Below are 19,832 nucleotides of genomic sequence, written 5' to 3' on the forward strand. Positions count from 1 at the left end.
CCACGACCTCCTGTACACCAGGCGAGGTAGTTAACATCTCCAAGCCATCATCAGCTCTGGGGGCATGAGACAACGGTTGCCTGGCGGCAATGACCCGGTGTGGTGAAGTATGGTCAAACAACTCCCCCCCCCCCCACCTCACCACCACCCCCACCCCCATATTAGCATCATCAGTCAGCCAAAATCATCACCATCATCGTTACCATAATCACCACCATCACCGTTATCATCATAACATCATCAGTCAATCAGAATCATCACCATCATCGTCGCTATCATGATCACCGTCATCATCATCATCATCGTTATAATCATTGCCAGTCATCATATGAGCAGTCATTGATCACGTTTATAATCGTCATCATCAATTCCGCCATTTAAAAAATCTTTATTGTCATCATAATCATCACGATCATCCGTGCATATGGTCCTGCGATCAACGCAACCATCATCAGTGAATGAGTGAACAAGGAACAATGATGATTCATCATCGTCGTCGTCGAAATAGTAACGACGATGATCTTTATTAACCCAGGGAAAGGCATCACGGAGTCTCAAGACTCTGTTCTCAGGAGGATCTTGCTCTTACATTCGGGGAAAAAAACATTGGCCACAAATTACATTGAACTGATCTTGACTATATATATATTTTTATTTTACCAGGTAAGGAGGACCACTGAGCTATGTAGATCTTTTTCAGAAGCGACCTGGTTATCACAAACGATAGCTCAACGAAGTGGGCTTATCGTCATCATCATCATCGTCACGTGGATACTTGTGGCAGCAGCAGCAGCAGCCCAATAACTCTACAACGCGTGACGTCAATTCTAAATGTGGAGGGAGAAAAACCGGAAGAACCGGAGAAAAATCCACGCGACCACCACGGGGAGAGAGAGAGAGAGAGGGAGACACGCAAACTCAAAATATTACCACAGGTGTCAGGGGTCGGGATCGAATTCATGGCCTCCTGTAGACCGGGCGAGGTAGTTAACATTTCGCCACGGGGAGAGAGAGAGAGAGAGACACGCAAACTCCAAATTTACAGCAGCAGGTATCGTCAGGGTCGGGATCGAACCCAGGAACCTCCTGCACTCCAGGCGAGGGAGTCTTGGCTTCATAAGTGGGAGGAAAATGAGAGAACACGGACGGACGGACGGGTGGGAGAGAGACAAATCCACACAGACGGGTTCGCCATCCCGCTTGCTGTGCTGCCAGCCCCTGGCCACCGCACGCTGCGAGCGAGTTGAGTTGCTGAGTGAATGAATGAGTGAGTGGATGAGTGAGTGAGCGACTAAAAAGTACGACGGAATGACGAGTGAAGGAGCGGGGCGAGCGATTAACCGAGCGAGAGAGCGAGACCAATCGAATGATCCGGCACGTAGACAGATCAGCCAACCGGCGGTTGTCAATTAACTGCGACGGTGGTCCCCCGTCATGGGAATGTGGAATTTCCTGGCTCCTCCAACAAAGTATCAACGGGCGAGTGAAGGGTGGTGGGGGGGGGAGACGACGTTGTCACGGGAGGGTCACGTGACCCAGTTTCTTCCTCAGCAGCTCGTTTTGAACTTCCACCTCTTCGTAGGCGGACAGAAGCGCGGGCAGCGTGGGGTCGTGACCTGGGCAGCGTGGGGGAGGGGGAGGGATGGGGGAGGGGCACGACAGACAAAAGACAAAGATCCCCCGTGTAGCCTTCAACAGGTTGCAGGGGCAAGTGCTGCTCGCGAGTAAGCAGCACCTACGAAAGGCCGCGAGGGGAGATGGTTGGCCGGCGCCACGCGCCCCCCCCCCCCCCCCCGACGCCTTTGTCTCTCCCCGGCGCTGATGTTTTACGCAAGACGCATCGGGGCTTCTCATTCGTGGCCGAGTTGCCCTTAGGGGAGGTTCCGGGACCGCCATTCGTGAGCGCGAGTCGAACTCGGGCTCGCCGGGGTTCGGCGTACGTAAAATATTTACCCTAACTAACACGTTCTCTTTGATTTTGATTGAAAGCTTTCGTGACTGCAGGGATTCATGTTCTTGGTTCTTTCGGTAAAGTCACCGCCACTTAGAAGGGAAACAATAAAATAATAAAAAATATTAAACAGTACAATTCTCACGACGTTTCGACTGCAACACAAGCAATCATCATCAGGTGTGAACACCACGGCAAGAAACAACATTTTGATTATTTTTTCAAAAGTTTTTCTTGCTGTGGTTTTCACACCTGATGATGATTGCTTGTGTTGCAGTCGAAACGTCGTGAGAATTTTATTGTTTTATATTTTTATTATTTTATTGTTTCCCTTCCACGTGACTTTACCGAAAGAACCAAGAATACGTTCTATTTGGTTCTTAAAGTCACGTAGTTAGAAATAAAACAAAACACGACGTTTCGATCGCAACACAAGCGACCTTCATCAGGTGGCACCGATACAGCACGACAACCGCTGACATAGGAGAAAGAGTTCTCCTGCTGTATCTGTGCCACCTGATGAAGGTCGATTGTGTTGCGATCGGAACGTCGTGATTTGTTTCATTTTATTTCTAACTACGTGACTTTACCGAAAGAACCGAAAGGAAAATTGATTCCTGCAGTCACGAAAGCTTCAAATCAAGAACTAACACATTTTTTTTAAACTAGTTAAGGCCCCACTATACTGAGTTGCTATGTAGGAGCTCTTTTATTTTTTTCATTATCAGAAGCGACCCGGCCACCACAAATGATAGCAGCTCAACGAAGTGGCGGCGCATCGTCGTCACCATCATCGTCGTCATCGTCATCACCGCGTGGACATTTATAGCGGTCGCCAAATCCGCTTGTCCGCCTCGGTTTACGACGCCATCGATTAGCGACATTTCGATTGACGATCCGTCTCTCGCCGTAGGGTCGGTCCCCGTTGTTTCGTTTTTAACGATAAATGTTCGATTAACGGCGGCGTTTTTACGACATCACGCGGACCCGCCGATTTCAGCCAATCGGAGCGCTCTCGTGAGTGTGGACTCGGCGGCAGACCTCAGCCAATCAGCGACGTCCCTTTTATGAGCGTTTTTTTTAAAGAGAAACTGGCTCGCACAGTCTTGACTTAAAGTAGGGGTTGGGAACCTTTTTTCTGCCAAGGGCAATTTGGATATTTATATAACATCATTCTTGGGCCATGAAAAATTATCAACTTAAAAATAAGCCCGTTATATTTGGTCAAACATTGAATTAACTCACCCCTAATGCGATGGGCTGGAAATGCTTCTCTTTGGCGAGGTGTGTGATGATGTTAGCTGGTATTGATGATGTTAGCTGGTATTGATGACGTTAGCTGGTATTGGTGATGTTAACTGGTATTGATGATGTTAGCTGGTATTGACGATGTTAGCTGGTATTGACGATGTTAGCTGGTATTGACGATGTTAGCTGGTATTGATGATGTTAGCTGGTATTGATGTTAGCTGGTATTGATGACGTTAGCTGGTATTGGTGATGTTAGCTGGTATTGATGATGTTAGCTGGTATTGACGATGTTAGCTGGTATTGACGATGTTAGCTGGTATTGACGATGTTGCTACTCGCAATTGCTTTTCCAGGTTTGCTCTCCTAGATTTATTGAATTTCGAGTCCCGCCTGCGGTTGCCTTGGCAGGGCCAGAGACCAAATAATTTTGCGGGCCTCATACGGCCCGCGGGCCGGACGTTTCCCACCCCTGACTTAAAGCTTTCGTTACTGCAGGAATTCATATTCTTTGGGTTCTATCTACGTGACTTTACCGAAAGACCCAAAGAATATGGCGAGCTAAGCTTTTCGATGTTTGATGTCACGTTGCTTATGGAAACGGCTCTGTTGAAAACTTGGTGTTGGGTTTTTTTCTGTAACTTAAAAGTTGAATGAGATCAATATTTATTCATTGAAATTGCGTGTTTAAATATTGTAAGCTTTGTTTTTAGAGTGAAAGAAAGGGTCAATCTCCGATCGTTTTACAACTTCCTATATTCAATGGCTTTCGTGGAACCAATTAACGGCGCTAACCGAGTGACAGCTCTAAAGAGCTGACGAAGTGGCTTCATCATCATCATCGAAGTGGTTTATCATCATCATGGAAGATGGCTTATCATCATCATCATCACCACGCCGTGCAAATGTCTAGCGGCAGCCAAACACTCCACGAGAAACGATGACCCCTGAGCCCCAGTATATCACCCCCCCCCCCACACTCCACCCCACACTCCACCCCACACACCCCCCCCAAACACCCCCCCACACCCCCCCCCACCCCTCCAACTGTCTCACGGGGGGGCCTGCGGTGTCGCCGGCGGGGTTGGCGGGCCTCGGGGAGATGGGCGCCGCCCTTCCCACTCATCTCGACGGCCTGGGCTCGGGCCAGCAGCTCATTGAGGGCGTCCAACACGCGCGGGTTGTCGCCCCCTCCCCTCGCGTACATCATCCGCAACGCACTGGACACAAGAGACAAAGATCCCCCGTGTAGCCTCTAACAGATTGTTGGGGCAAGTGCTGTTGGCGAGATGCAGCAGCCCCTGTGGAAGACACACACACACATCCACACACACACATCCACACACACACATCCACACACACACATCCACACACACACATCCACACACACACATCCACACACACACATCCACACACACACATCCACACACACACATCCACACACACACATCCACACACACACATCCACACACACACACATCCACACACACACATCCACACACACACACATCCACACACACACATCCACACACACACACATCCACACACACACATCCACACACACACATCCACACACACATCCACACACACACATCCACACACACATCCACACACACACACATCCACACACACACATCCACACACACACATCCACACACACACATCCACACACACACATCCACACACACACATCCACACACACACATCCACACACACACATCCACACACACACATCCACACACACACATCCACACAAAGATCCCCCATATAGCCTTAACAGACTGTAGGGGCAAGTGCTGTTAGCGAGCACCTATGAAGGCCGGAACGGCACACGAGGGGGTGGGTGGCCAGCACCACGCCCGGCCGCCTTTGTCTCCTCAGTGGCGATGTTTTTACACACCGCACCAGGTACTCATTTGAGGCTGAGTAGACCTAGGGGAGGCCCAGGACCGGTTCAGATAATCGTCACCGGTGGTGTTGGCCGTGAGGGGGAATCGAACTCGGGTCGCCGGGTTCGTAGCGCAGCGTAGCGCTAACCACTACACCACCGCTGGTGTTTCTTGTTATTGTTGTTGCTGTTAGTGTTCTTGTTATTGTTGTTGCTGTTAGTGTTCTTGTTATTGTTGTTGCTGTTAGTGTTCTTGTTATTGTTGTTGCTGTTAGTGTTCTTGTTATTGTTGTTGCTGTTATTGATGTTATTATTGCTGTTTGTTGCTATTATTGTTGTTGTGTGTGTTTGATGATGCTGCTATTGTCATTTTTGTTGTTGTTGCTGTTATTGTTGCCGTTGTGTTTATTGTTATTGCTGTTATTCTCGTTGTTGTTGTTATTATTTTGTAGTTGCGTTTGTTGTTGTTGTTAGTATCGTTCTTGTTGTTGTTGTTGTTTACCTGATCTCGGCTGACAGTCGCCCCCCCGTGTAGACTGGCGCCTCGTGAGTGGGGGGCTCGAAGGGCTCCACTTTCTGTGAGGGGCCCGGCTCATCGCGGGGGGGCACAGCCCCCCCATCCACCTGGCCAATCAGCATCCTTGGCGGGAACATGGCACAGAGACAAAGACAAAGATCCCCCGTGTAGCCTCTGACAGACTGCTGGGGACAAGTGCTGTTAGCGAGTAGCAGCAGCAGTGCCTATGAAGGAGACAAAGACAAAGATCCCCCGTGTAGCCTGTAACAGACTGCTGGGGCAAGTGCTGTTAGTAGTGAGTAGCAGCAGCCCCTATGAAGGAGACAAAGACAAAGATCCCCCGTGTAGCCTCTCACAGACTGTCGGGGCAAGTGCTGTTAGTAGTGAGTAGCAGCAGCCCCTATGAAGGAGACAAAGACAAAGATCCCCCGTGTAGCCTCTCACAGCCTCTCGGGACAAGTGCACACGAGGGGGTGGGTGGCCAGCAACCACGCCCGGCCGCCTTTGTCTCTCCCCAGCGGCGATGTTTCACTGCACTACACCGCACCCAGGCACTCATTTTGAGCCACTAACCGCTCCCACCTGCGCGTAACCTTCCAGTGTTTTTAGTCAATAATTAACGACGTTTAAGTGCCAGGTCCAACAGACCAGAACGACGCACGCACATACACACACACACATACACACACACGCACGAACTACCTGATACGAGATAAATAAATACAAGATAAGAGTTAATTCAACACGAAGATAAAGATATATCTCACCCTTATCTGACTAGAAGTGACCGATTAACCCCTCACCTTTAGCGAATTTTGCCTTTCACCTCACCCCACTCACTCCCCTTCACCTCACCACCAAAGACAAAGACGCCCCGTGTAGCCTCTAACAGACTGACGGGGCAAGTGCCGTGAGCGTAGCGGCTATGAAGGCCGGCAACGTGGCACACGAGGGGGTGGGTGGCCAGCAACCACGCCCGGCCGCCTTTGTATCCCTAGTGGCGATGTTTACTACACGCCGCACCGCTATACCAGGTACTCATTTGAGGCTGAGTCGACCTAGCGGGGGCCCAAGAAAGGGTTCAGGTAACCTTCACCTCACCATCACTCCCTCACATCACCACCCATCACCTCGCCACCCCCTGCGTCATCACCACCCGCTCACCACTCTCCTCACCACCACCCATACCCCCTCACCACTCCCCTCTCCTCACCACCCATACCCGCTCACCACTCTCCTCACCACCCATACCCGCTCACCTTACGACCTTCTCACCCCCCACCACCACCACCACCTCACTACTCTTCACCTCACCACCACTCCCATTTACCCCTCACCAATTCTCCACAGCACCCCCTCACCTATCCCCCCTCACCTCACCATCCCCTCACCTCACCACACCCCCCTCACCTCACCACTCCTCACCTCACCACTCCTCACCACACCCCCCTCACCTCACCACCACCTCACCTCACCACCCCCACTCACCACACCACCACCCCACACCTACCCCCCCCTCACCTCATCACCCCCTCACCCCCCCCCCCTCCCCATTTAACTCACCTGCCCACGTCGGCCTGCAGAAGCCTCACGTCTTTCCTGAGCGCCTGCAGCTGCCGTTGCGTCCTCTTCCCCTGGAACCCCAACTCCCTGAGGGTCTCCTGGAGGCCCTGCGGGGTCGCCTCGGGCTCCCTGGGCCTCGCTCGCAGGGACTCGATGCGCTGTCCAAGCTCTGGGGAAGAGAGAAAATTTTTAGTTGAAATGTTCAAATAAAATTAAAAAACATTTTTTTTTACTTTCTTCATGAGCGGTCTCTCCTTGCGGGAGGAATCCGAAGAGCTATAAAGCTCTTTTTCAGAGATTTCCAAGTCGGGGACACGGGGTTAAAACGTTACAACAGCAAACACAATTACAGGACAAAACCATTATAGGAGTGCAAAGTATAAGAAAGGTAAAGACATCACCCAAACACCGACAAATAGAACACTAAACGATCCCCATCCTACCAGGCAAAGTCACACTGAGGTGTTAACTTGTTTTTCAACAGCGACCTGGCCACAAATGATAGCTAATGTGGTGCCATGGGTTGACTGCTGTGCCAGGCTAGGTGCAGGAGGAGGTCACGGGACAGACCCAGCAGGTGTCATGGGTTGACTGCTGCTGTGCCAGGCTAGGTGCAGGAGGAGGTCACGGGACAGACACAGCAGGTGCCGTGGGTTGTACTGCTGTGCCAGGCTAGGTGCAGGAGGAGGTCACGGGACAGACCCAGCAGGTGTCATGGGTTGACTGCTGCTGTGCCAGGCTTGGTGCAGGAGGAGGTCACGGGACAGACCCAGGTGGTGCCATGGGTTGACTGCTGTGCCAGGCTAGGTGCAGGAGGAGGTCACCGGACAGACCCAGCAGGTGCCATGGGTTGTGTTTCTGTGCCAGGCTAGGTGCAGGAGGAGGTCACCGGACAGACCCACGTGGTGCCATGGGTTGTATTTCTGTGCCAGGCTAGGTGCAAGGAAGTGGCCACGGGACCAGACACAGCAGGTGTTGTGAGCGGTCAGGATCGAAACCCACGACCTTCTGTATACCAGGCGAGGTAGTTAACATCTCCTAGCCACCGTGGTGCTGATGAGACCCAGAAGATAGAAACCATCCGCGAGCGAGTTCTTTGCTCTTTGCTTGTTTTGCACTCGCTAAAACAAACGCAGCTCGTCAATTTTGCTCTGGAAAGCCGATAGGGCCCCCGGGGACTAAACCCCAATACTGTTCTCGTCAACGCGTGCGAGTTATCACAGCCTCTTCTCTTTGTGTTTACCCCCAACAACCCCGCGGTGACCCCGAGGCAGCCCGAGCCCAGTTTGTGTCCTGATCACGGCTCGTTTGTTGGTTTCTCCATCTTCTGTCGGGCTTTGCTCGTTCCATTCGCGCGCCGTGCCCTGGCGGTACGGAAGTGGGATTCTTGCGTCCATCTGTGCGGTGTTGTGCGTGGTCGGGTTATCTCGTCCTCCCTCCATCCCTCCCTCCCTCCCTCCATCTCTCCCTCCCTCCATCCATCCCTCCCTCCCTCCATCCCTCCCTCCATTCCTCCCTCCCTCCAATCCTCCATCCCTCCCTCCATCCCTCCATCCATCCCTCCCTCCATCCCTCCATCCCTCCCTCCATTCCTCCCTCCCTCCATTCCTCCCTCCCTCCATCCCTCCATCCCTCCCTCCATCCATCCATCCCTCCCTCCATCCCTCTCCCCCTCCACCCCTCCCTCCATTGACAACGCACTTCTTTAGAACTGCTCTTTGTGTTTAGGGGCCGTCCATAAATGACGTCACGCGATTTTGGACGATTTTTGACCCCCCCCCCCTCGTCACACGGCGTCACAAAAAGTCAGACCCCCCCCCTCAAATATGACGTCACAAAGCTCTGCCCCCCCCCCAAAACCATATTTCCATTTAAACGATTGTCGTTGTAGTGCGTATTTAATGTGGCGCTGCACTCTGATGTTGTACGAGTGTTGCTATAAGAATTAGTGTTGTTATAACAATTATATTTATTTAAAGTTGCGGATTTTGGTGTGACGTCACATTTCTCAACCCCCCCCCCCCTCGTCACACATCGTCACAAATATCTGACGCCCCCCCCCCGCCCCCCCTAGGTGCGTGACGTCATTTATGGACGGCCCCTAAGTTTGTTGTCCACCCCCCGCCCCTTACCTCCGATTAGCACGCTTGGCGACGTACGGTGCGAAAAAAGTTCACCGTACGTACAGAGGAGGGTGTACAAAACCGTGATGCTTGCTGGTCTACACGTGTGAAAACTGTGTCCCGATTGCCTTGGGATATCCAGTCTCAGACTCCTACAAATATCCATAATATAGGATTTGGGGGGGGGGGGGTTAAATGGCTTAAATATGTTTCGCTATCTAACCCAAAAACACCCTATGTTATGGATGATATTGGTCGTGAAAGCATGCAACGTGTTAAACTCCTACAAATATCCATAATATAGGATTTTGGGGGGGGGTTAAATGGCTTAAATATGTTTCGCTATCTAACCCAAAAACACCCTTTGTTATGGATGATATTGGTTGTGAAAGCATGCAACGTGTTAAACTCCTACAAACATGCCCGCCGTTTATATTTGTCAGCTGAATTAATTGAAACGATGAATCCGCTTACACAAACATAAATGAAAGTGACTCAAACTAAATTCTATACCCCCAATCCACCACTCCACCACCACCCCCATTCCACCACCCCCACTCCACCACCCCCACTCCACCACCCTCACTCCACCACCCCCACCACTCCACCATCCCCACTCCACCACCTCCACTCTACCACTCCACCACCCCCACTCCACCACCCCCACCACCCCACTCCACCACCCCCACTCCACCACTCCCACCACCCCCACTCCACCACCCTCACCATCCCCACTCCACCACTCCACCACCCCCACTCCACCACCCCCACTCCACCACCCTCACCATCCCCACTCCACCACTCCACCACCCCCACTCCACCACTCCACCACCCTCACCATCCCCACTCCACCACCCCCACTCCACCACTCCACCACCCCCACTCCACCACCCCCACCACCCCCACCACTCCACCACCCCCACCGCTCCACCCCCACCACTCCACCACCCCCACTACTCCACCCCCACTCCACCACCCACCTCGCTTCGCTTCCTCGAGCTCCCGGTTCTGGGCGTGAATCTCAGCGACGGCGATTCGATGATCGACGGCCAAATCTCGCCGAAGGGACCGAGCGTCGTCCGCGGCGAGCGACTTCCACCTCCACCTTCGTGGTGGACTCGAGGCGTCCACCTCCACCTCATCCTCCAGTGGCTCCCAGGGGTCCCACCTCGTGCAGTTGCGCTGGGGTCGATGAGGACGCGGGTCGAGTAATGAACTCCTCTCCTGGAATCGACGGAGAGAGTTGCAGCGTGCGTTGTGTGCACGTTGTGTGTGCGTTGCGTGGAGGTTGTGTGGACGTTGAACTTCTTTCGCGCCGTACGTAGCCGGCCGTGCTAAACGGAGGTGCCGTGTTTAGTCTATGTGCAGTGTTGAGTCTATGGGCAGTGTTGAGTCTATGATGCAGTGTTGAGTCTATGGGCAGTGTTGAGTCTATGATGCAGGGTTGAGTCTATGAGTAGTGTTGAGTCTATGGGGCAGTGTTGAGTCTATGGGGCAGTGTTGAGCCAATGGGCAGTGTTGAGTCTATGGTGCAGTGTTGAGTCTATGGTGCAGTGTTGAGTCTATGGGCAGTGTCGAGTCTATGGGGCAGTGTTGAGTCTATGGTGCAGTGTTGAGTCTATGGGCAGTGTTGAGTCTATGGTGCAGGGTTGAGTCTATGGGTAGTGTTGAGTCTATGGGGCAGTGTTGAGTCTATGGGCAGTGTTGAGTCTATGGTGCAGTGTTGAGTCTATGGGCAGTGTTGAGTCTATGGGGCAGTGTTGAGTCTATGGTGCAGTGTTGAGTCTATGGGGCAGTGTTGAGTCTATGGGCAGTGTTGAGTCTATGGGGCAGTGTTTGTCTATCTATGTAGAACTTCTTTTGCACCGTACATAGCCAACCGTGCTAATCGGAGGTGCGGCGTCAGGACAACACACTCAAGACACAAAGCGGCTCCACAGAAATGGATGAACGCGCGTCGGCAGTCGATGTCTGCCTCCTCCTCGTTCCCGAGTCTCCTCCAACGCGGAATCGTGGCCTCTCTGTCTCTCTCTCACCGAATCATTATTTTTCGACGATTCATTCTCTCTCTCCGAGTCAACCCTCCACCACTGCATCTTTTATCCGTCTCCGAAATCATTCCCCTCCCTCTCTGGAGAACGAACAAAAGAAAAATCCACGCGTTGCAGATCTTCTAAAACGACGGCGACGACGACTCCGATGACGCACGCGTGCCCAAACACCAGCGACACACACACGCCAGTCACCTGGTAGGCGTCTTCATCTGCTGGAATCTGAGCTTCGATGTCGCCTTGGATTCTGCGAAGCTGAGCGGAAGGTGGAAAAGGTGAGATCCGTTTGACGATGACGACACCAAAAAACAAGGATCAGCATTCCCGTCACCACCAACGAAGACAAAGAACCCCCGTGTAGCCTTGGCAGACCGCTGGGGCACGCAACGGGGTCGGTGGCCAGTCGCCACGCCCGGCCGCCTTTGTCTCCCCGGTTGCGATGTTTACTACACACTGCACCAGGTGCTCATTTGAGGCTGAGTGGAGCTAGGCGAGGCCCGGGACCGGTTCAGATAATAGTCACTGCTGCCGATGGCCGCAGAGCGGGAATCAAACCCGGGTTGCCGGGTCTGTACGACCACCAACACCACCACCACTACGATCGATGTTACCATCATTAACGGAACTACCATCATCACCACTACCATCATCAACACAACTACCATCATCAGCACCACTACCATCATCATCACTACTACCATCATCAACACCACTACCATCATCAACACCACTACCATCATCAGCACCACTACCATCATCACCACTACCATCATCATCACCACTACCATCATCGCCTCTATTATCTCAACCAAAACCGCAATGAACATCTCTCTGTGAGTCTGTGGGTCTCTGTGTGTCATAGAGTCGATGGGAGGGGGGTCTCTTTGTAAGTCTGTGAGTTTCTATGCAAGTATTTGAGTCTCTGTGTGAGTCTTTTGCTCTCTGTGTGTGTCTATGGGTCTCTATACGAGTCTATGGGTCTCTGTGTGAGTCTATGGGTTTCTATACGAGTCTATGGGCCTCTGTGTCAGACTATCGGTCTCTGTGTGAGTTTATGGGTCTCTGTGTGAGTCTGTGGGTCTCTGTGCGAGTCTATGGGTCTCTGTGTGAGTCTATGTGTCTCTGTGCGAGTCTATGGGTTTTATGTGAGTCTATGGGTCTCTATGCGAGTATTTGAGTCTCTGTGTGAGTCTATGGCTCTCTGTGTGAGTCTATGGATCTTTGTGTGAGTCTATGGGTCTCTGTGCGAGTCTCTGGGTCTATTTGTAAGTCTATGTCTCTCTGTGAGTCTCTGTGAGTCTATGTGAGTCTCTGTGTGAGTCTCTGTGTGAGTCTATGGGTCTCTGTATGAGTCTCTGGGTCTCTTTGTAAGTCTATGTCTCTCTGTGAGTCTCTGTGAGTCTGTGAGTCTCTGTGTGAGTCTCTGTGTGAGTCTATGGGTCTCTCTGTGAGTCTATATGTGAGTCTCTGTGTGATGAGTCTCTGTGTGAGTCTGTGTGTGTCTCTTTGCGAGTCTATGAATCTCTGTGTGATGAGTCTCTGTGTGAGTCTCTGTGTGAGTCTCTGTGTGTGTCTCTGTGTGAGTCTCTGTATGAGTTTCTGTGTGAGTCTCTGTGTGAGTCTCTATGTGAGTCTATGGGTCTCTATGTGAGTCTCTGTGTGAGTCTATGTGAGTCTATGTGTGAGTCTATATGAGTCTCTCTGTCCGTCTCTGTGTGAGTCTTTGTGTGAGTATATGGGTCTCTGTGGGTCTCTGTGAGTCTATGTGAGTCTCTGTGTGAGTCTCTGTCTGAGTCTATGGGTCTCTCTGTGAGTCTATATGTGAGTCTCTGTGTGATGAGTCTCTGTGTGAGTCTCTGTGTGTGTCTCTTTGCGAGTCTATGAGTCTCTGTGTGATGAGTCTCTGTGTGAGTCTCTGTGTGAGTCTATGGGTCTCTATGTGAGTCTTTGTGTCTCTGTGTGAGTCTCTGTGTGGTTCTATGAGTCTCTCTGTGCGTCTCTGTGTGAGTCTTTGTGTGAGTCTATGGGTCTCTGTGGGTCTCTATGTGAGTCTCTGTGTCTCTGTGTGATGAGTCTATGAGTCTCTGTGTGTGTGTCTCTGTGTGAGTCTATGGGTCTCTATGTGTCTCTGTGTGAGTCTCTATGAGTCTCTGTGTGAGTCTATGGGTCTCTGTGTGAGTCTCTGTGTGTGTCTCTGTGTGAGTCTTTGGGTCTCTATGTGAGTCTCTGTGTGATGAGTCTCTGTGTGAGTCTCTGTGTGAGTCTTTGGGTGTCTCTGTGTCTCTATGTGAGTCTCTGTGTCTCTGTGTGAGTCTCTGTGTGTGTCTCTGTGTCTCTAAGTGAGTCTATGTATCTCTATGGGTCTCTGTGTGAGTCTCTATGTGTCTCTCTGTGTGAGTCTGTGTCTCTGTATGAGTCTCTGTGTCTCTCTATGTGTCTCTATGTGAGTCTCTATGTGGGTCTCTGTGTGATGAGTCTCTGTGTGTCTCTGTGAGTGTCTCTGTGTGAGTCTATGTGTCTCTGTGTAAGTCTATGGGTCTCTGTGTGTGTCTCTGTATGAGTCTCTATGAGTCTCTGTGTGATGAGTCTCTCTGTGAGTCTCTGTGTGAGTCTCTGTGTGAGTCTATGCGTCTCTGTGTGAGTCTCTGTGTGAGTTTATGTGTATCTGTGTGATGAGTCTCTGTGTGAGTCTCTGTGTGAGTCTATGTGAGTCTCTGTGTGAGTCTCTATGTGAGTATATGTGTGTCTCTGTGTCTCTGTGTGAGTCTATGGGTCTCTATGTGTGTCTCTGTGTAAGTCTACGTGTCTCTGTGTGAGTCTTTGGGTGTTAATCGCTGTGGTAGGACGGCTGACACCGGGATTCGAACGCAGAGGCCACTCAGCGGTCACTGGTCAGCAGCTTCCGTGACACACAGAGGTCATAGGTCATCCTCACCACCACCACCACCACAAACCGTGACCTCTTGTGCTCACCTCGCGAGCCAGCGTACGGAGGACCGGATCGTTCCCCTCGTGTCTCCCGTTCATAATGGACAACCCAGATCACCAGCTCCGCCTGCTGTCGCTCCGTCTCCTGTTGGGAGGTCAACGAGACGCCCGTAGACTGTGTGTGTGTTTGTACTGCGTGTGTATGTTGAACTTCTTTCGCACCGTACGTAGCCAAGCGCGCTTAACTCTTTATTTTATTTGACCAGGTTAAGGCCCCAGCACTGAGCTAGAGAGTTGCTCTTTTTTCATAAGCGGCCTGGCTATCACAAATGATAGCTCAACGATGTGGATTATCATCATCATCACCATCATCACCACGTGGACATTTATAGCAGCAGCCAAATAACCCTAAACGTGTGGTGACGTTGATTCTAAAATGTGGAGTGGGAAAAAACCGCAAGACCTTGACAAAAATCCACGCGACCACGGCGAGAGAGAGACAACACAACTCTAAATATACAGCAGCAGCAGGCGTCGTCAGGGGTCGGGATCGAACCCACGACCTCCTGTACACCAGGCGAGGTAGTTAACATCTCCTAGCCACCGTGATGATGATGATGAGAGAGACACGCAAACTCCAAATATACAGCAGCAGGCGTCGTCAGGGTCGGGATCGGAGCCACGACCTCCTGTACACCAGGCGAGGTAGTCAACATCTCAACCCCGACCTCCGCTCCCCCCACCTCCCCTTCTTGGGGGCGAAAGTATTTCGGGGTTGGTGGGCCACGTAAGGACAGTGTTGATGAAATTTATTTTCATTCAATTAAAAACACCAAAAAATCCGTTGCTGTGTACTGCCATCAGCTGGCAGATGGCATGAACAGCCACAGAGATCCCCCGTGTAGCCTCTAACAGACTGCTGGGGCAAGCGTTGTTAGCGAGTAGCAGCAGCAGCGCCTATGAAGGAGACAAAGACAAAGCTCCCCCCGTGTAGCCTCTAACAGACTGTCGGGGCAAGTGCTGTTAGCGAGTAGCAGCAGCGACTATGAAGGAGACAAAGACAAAGATCCCCCGTGTAGCCTCTAACAGACTGCTGGGGCAAGCGTTGTTAGCGAGTAGCAGCAGCGCCTCTGAAGGAGACAAAGACAAAGATCCCCCGTGTAGCCTCTAACAGACTGCTGGGGCAAGTGCTGTTAGCGAGTAGCAGCAGCAGCGCCTATGAAGGAGACAAAGCTCCCCCCGTGTAGCCTCTAACAGACTGTCGGGGCAAGTGCTGTTAGCGAGCACCTACGAAGGCCGGCACCGTGGCACACGAGGGAATGGGATTGGCCAGCACCACGCACGCCCGGCCGCCTTTGTCTCTCCCCCTCCACGTGCGGCGATGTTGGCTACACGCGGCGCTTCGGCTGCGACTCATTCGAGGCCGAAGTCGACGTCTGGTGATGCCCAGGAGCGGTTCCAGTGGATTGTCGAGAGACGGGAATTGAACTCGGATCATCGCCCCGGGTTCGTAGCGCTCACCGCAACCACCACAACCACCACAACCGCTACCCAGCCGACCACAAAGCAACAACAACAACAATCACCAACAACAGAACGGGGGGGGGGGGGGCGGTGTCGGATTATCCCAGTGGCACAAGTAGCTACATAAGTAGTAGCTACTACACATGTAGTAGCTACTACATATGTAGTAGCTACTGCACATGTAGTAGCTACGACATAAGTAGCTACTACCGATTAGCACGGTGTGAAAGAAGTTCAACATGCATACATAGAGACCCGTAGACTCACACAGAGACCCATAGACTCACACAGAGACCCATACACTCATCACACAGAGACCTATAGACGCATCACACAGAGACCCAACGACTTACACAGAGACCATTGACCCACACAGAGACCCATGGACTCAAACAGAGACCCATAGACTCATCACACATAGACCCATAGACTCGCACAGAGACCCATGGACTCACATAGACCCATAGACTCACGCAGAGACCCATGGACTCACATAGACCCATAGACTCACACAGAGACCCATGGACTCACATAGACCCATAGACTCACACAGAGACCCATAGACTCACATAGACCCATTGACTCGCACAGAGACCCATGGACTCACATAGACCCATAGACTCGCACAGAGACCCGCAAACTCATCACACAGAGACCCACGGACTCACGCACTGCGTCGAGCGCTTTCAGATGCGCTTCTGTGGCCGTCTGGAACGCTCCCTTCCTTCTGCTATTAGGAAGACACTGGGCGCTGTGATGCCCTTTTAAATAATCATCATCCAGATTGACAAACTAATTTCTTCAGAACTGCGTGTTAAGTTTAGTTTGTTCTCCTCCTCCCCGCACCTCCGATGGTGCAAAAGAAGTCCAACACACACAGCACGGTTGGCTACGTACGGTGTGAAAGAAGTTCAACACACACAGCACGGTTGGCTACGTACGGTGTGAAAGAAGTTCAACACACACAGCACGGTTGGCTACGTACGGTGTGAAAGAAGTTCAACACACACAGCACGGTTGGCTACGTACGGTGTGAAAGAAGTTCAACACACAGCACAGTTGGCTACGTACGGTGTGAAAGAAGTTCAACACACACAGCACCGTTGGCTACGTATGGTGTGAAAGAAGTTCAACACACAGCACGGTTGGCTACGTACGGTGTGAAAGAAGTTCAACACACACAGCACGGTTGACTACGTACACCGCTGCGGACAGACCACCAACCTCGAGTGGCAGTCCCGTTCAGGTAGGGAGAAAGAGGAGGGGAGAGGGAGCAGAGGAAGGAGAGGAAGGAGAGTGAGCAGAGGAATGAGAGAGTGAGCAGAGGAAGGAGAGGGAGCAGGGGAATGAGAGGAAGGAGAGTGAGCAGAGGAATGAGAGAGTGAGCAGAGGAATGAGAGGGAGCAGAGGAAGGAGAGGGAGCAGGGGAATGAGAGGAAGGAGAGTGAGCAGAGGAATGAGAGAGTGAGCAGGGGAAGGAGAGGGAGCAGAGGAAGGAGAGGGAGCAGGGGAATGAGAGGAAGGAGAGTGAGCAGAGGAATGAGAGAGTGAGCAGAGGAATGAGAGGGAGCAGAGGAAGGAGAGGGAGCAGGGGAATGAGAGGAAGGAGAGTGAGCAGAGGAATGAGAGAGTGAGCAGAGGAATGAGAGAGTGAGCAGAGGAATGAGAGGGAGCAGGGGAATGAGAGGAAGGAGAGTGAGCAGAGGAATGAGAGAGTGAGCAGAGGAATGAGAGGGAGCAGAGGAAGGAGAGGGAGCAGGGGAATGAGAGGAAGGAGAGTGAGCAGAGGAATGAGAGAGTGAGCAGAGGAATGAGAGAGTGAGCAGAGGAATGAGAGGGAGCAGGGGAATGAGAGGAAGGAGAGTGAGCAGAGGAATGAGAGAGTGAGCAGAGGAAGGAGAGGGAGCAGAGGAATGAGAGGGAGCAGGGGAAGCTGTAGGACTGCGAGAAGGGCTGAGTGCAGATGCAGCGCTTGTCGTAGTAAACATTTTTTTTTACAAATATTACATAGAAAACAGGGGGAACATAGATATAGAGTAGGGAGAGGGGGGGTACAGAGAGAGGGGGGGGGTAGAGAGAGGGGGGTAGAGAGAGAGAGAGGGGGGGTAGAGAGAGGGGGTAGAGAGAGAGGGGGGTAGAGAGAGGGGGTAGAGAGAGAGGGGGTAGAGAGAGGGGGTAGAGAGAGGGGGGAGGGGTAGAGAGAGAGGGGGGTAGAGAGAGGGGGTAAAAAGAGAGGGGGGGGTAGAGAGAGGGGGTAGAGAGGGGGGTAGAGAGAGAGGGGAGGGGGGGTAGAGAGAGGGGGGTAGAGAGAGGGGGTAAAAAGAGAGGGGGTAGAGAGGGGGGTAGAGAGAGAGGGGAGGGGGGTAGAGAGAGGGGGGTAGAGAGAGGGGGGATAGAGAGAGGGGGTAGAGAGAGGGGGGGTAGAGAGAGAGAGGGGGGGGTAGAGAGAGGGGGTAGAGAGAGGGGGTAAAGAGAGAGGGGAGGGGTAGAGAGAGGGGGTAGAGAGAGAGGGAGGGGGGTAGAGAGAGGGGGGTAGAGAGAGGGGGGTAGAGAGAGAGGGGGTAGAGAGAGGGGGTAGAGAGAGAGAGGGGGGGATAGAGAGAGGGGGTAGAGAGAGAGGGGGTAGAGCGAGGGGGTAAAGAGAGAGGGGAGTGGGGGTAGAGAGAGGGGGTAGAGAGAGAGGGAAGGGGTAAGAAGGAGGAGAGCAGAGCGTGACATCTTTTGTGAAATCTTTCATTTTAACACATAAAGCAAAGCATTGAAAAAAAAAACTAAATAATGAACGAAGCAAAGTGCCGACTACGCCGAGCATCTTCTTGTTTCCTGTGATCGTAAAAAAAAAAGAAATCAATAAATAAAAGAGAGGCAGGGAATGAGAGGCAGGAGAGCAGAGGGCTGCGTGGCTGTTTGTGGCCGAGGTTTTAAAGAGCGCCTCCGTGACACGAACCTTCTTTCCGCTGCTCTCGGTATCAAGTCGTGGAGGAGGAGGAGGTCGAAACGACCATGCACAGTTGAAGTATGTGCGCGTGTGTGACTGTCGTGCGTGTGTGACTGTCGTACGTGTGTGACTGTCGTACGTGTGTGACTGTCGTGCGTGTGTGTGACTGTCGTGCGTGTGTGACTGTCGTGCGTGTGTGACTGTCGTGCGTGTGTGAGTGTCGTACGTGTGTGACTGTCGTACGTGTGTGAGTGTCGTGCGTGTGTGACTGTCGTGCGTGTGTGACTGTCGTACGTGTGTGAGTGTCGTGCGTGTGTGAGTGTCGTGCGTGTGTGACTGTCGTGCGTGTGTGACTGTCGTACGTGTGTGAGTGTCGTGCGTGTGTGAGTGTCGTGCGTGTGTGACTGTCGTGCGTGTGTGACTGTCGTGCGTGTGTGACTGTCGTACGTGTGTGAGTGTCGTACGTGTGTGAGTGTCGTGCGCGTGTGTGACTGTCGTACGTGTGTGACTGTCGTACGTGTGTGAGTGTTGCGCGCGTGTGTGAGTGTTGCGCGCGTGTGTGAGTGTTGCGCGCGTGTGTGAGTGTTGTGTGTGTGGCTGAGGTTCCTATGGTGACAAGCGGGGATCAGTGGCGTTAGTTGCGATTAGCGCTGCGCTGCGCTACGAACCCGGCGGCCCGGGTTCGATTCCCCGCTCAGAGGCCACCAACACCACCAGTGACGATTATCCGAACCGGTCCTGGGCCTCCCCTAGGTCGACTCAGCCTCAAATGAGTACCCGGTGCGGTGTGTGGTAAACGTCGCTACTGGGGAGACAAAGGCGGTCGGGCGTGGTGCTGGCCACCCATCCCCCTCGTGTGCCGTGCCGGCCTTCATAGGTGCTCGCTAACAGCACTTGCCCCAACAGTCTGTTAGAGGCTACACGGGGGACCTTTGCCTTTGAGGTTGCTATGGCGACCAGGTGTTGGGATTTTGACCGCCTGTGGCCCAACGCGACTTTCAAAACATCACCAGCCATGACTAATCTACTGCTGGATGAAGGCCTGACACGATCCACCACTCAGCACCCGCATCCGAACTCTTATCCAGATATTCACACTTG

General features: G+C 52.4%; 1 protein-coding gene across 1 annotated transcript; it reads right to left on the reverse strand.

Moving 5' to 3' along the window:
- Positions 1-479: 479 nt before the first annotated feature.
- LOC116943458 (uncharacterized) lies at positions 480-19,539 on the reverse strand. Its single transcript, XM_032956251.2, has 8 exons — positions 18,741-19,539; positions 14,315-14,414; positions 11,537-11,596; positions 10,271-10,514; positions 7,168-7,336; positions 5,590-5,727; positions 4,256-4,419; positions 480-1,616 (listed from the first exon to the last, which is right to left on the reverse strand). The coding sequence occupies exons 2-8, from the start codon at positions 14,366-14,368 to the stop codon at positions 1,516-1,518; spliced, it is 930 nt and encodes a 309-aa protein (XP_032812142.2). The 5' UTR covers positions 14,369-14,414; positions 18,741-19,539; the 3' UTR covers positions 480-1,515.
- Positions 19,540-19,832: the final 293 nt, after the last annotated feature.

The sequence above is a fragment of the Petromyzon marinus genome, chromosome 1 (assembly GCF_048934315.1).
Source record: "Petromyzon marinus isolate PM22_M1 ecotype Great Lakes invasive population chromosome 1, UKy_Petmar_22M1.pri1.0, whole genome shotgun sequence".
Classification (NCBI taxonomy): domain Eukaryota; kingdom Metazoa; phylum Chordata; class Hyperoartia; order Petromyzontiformes; family Petromyzontidae; genus Petromyzon; species Petromyzon marinus.

Coding starts and splice junctions, on each gene's coding strand:
- LOC116943458 (XM_032956251.2), bottom strand. CDS start 14,368: ATGAACGGGAGACACGAGGGGAACGATCCGGTCCTCCGTACGCTGGCT. Junction 11,597..14,314: donor TCCGTACGCTGGCTCGCGAG/GTGAGCACAAGA, acceptor CCTTCCGCTCAG/CTTCGCAGAATCCAAGGCGA. Junction 5,728..7,167: donor CTGCAGGCCGACGTGGGCAG/GTGAGTTAAATG, acceptor GTTCCCGCCAAG/GATGCTGATTGGCCAGGTGG.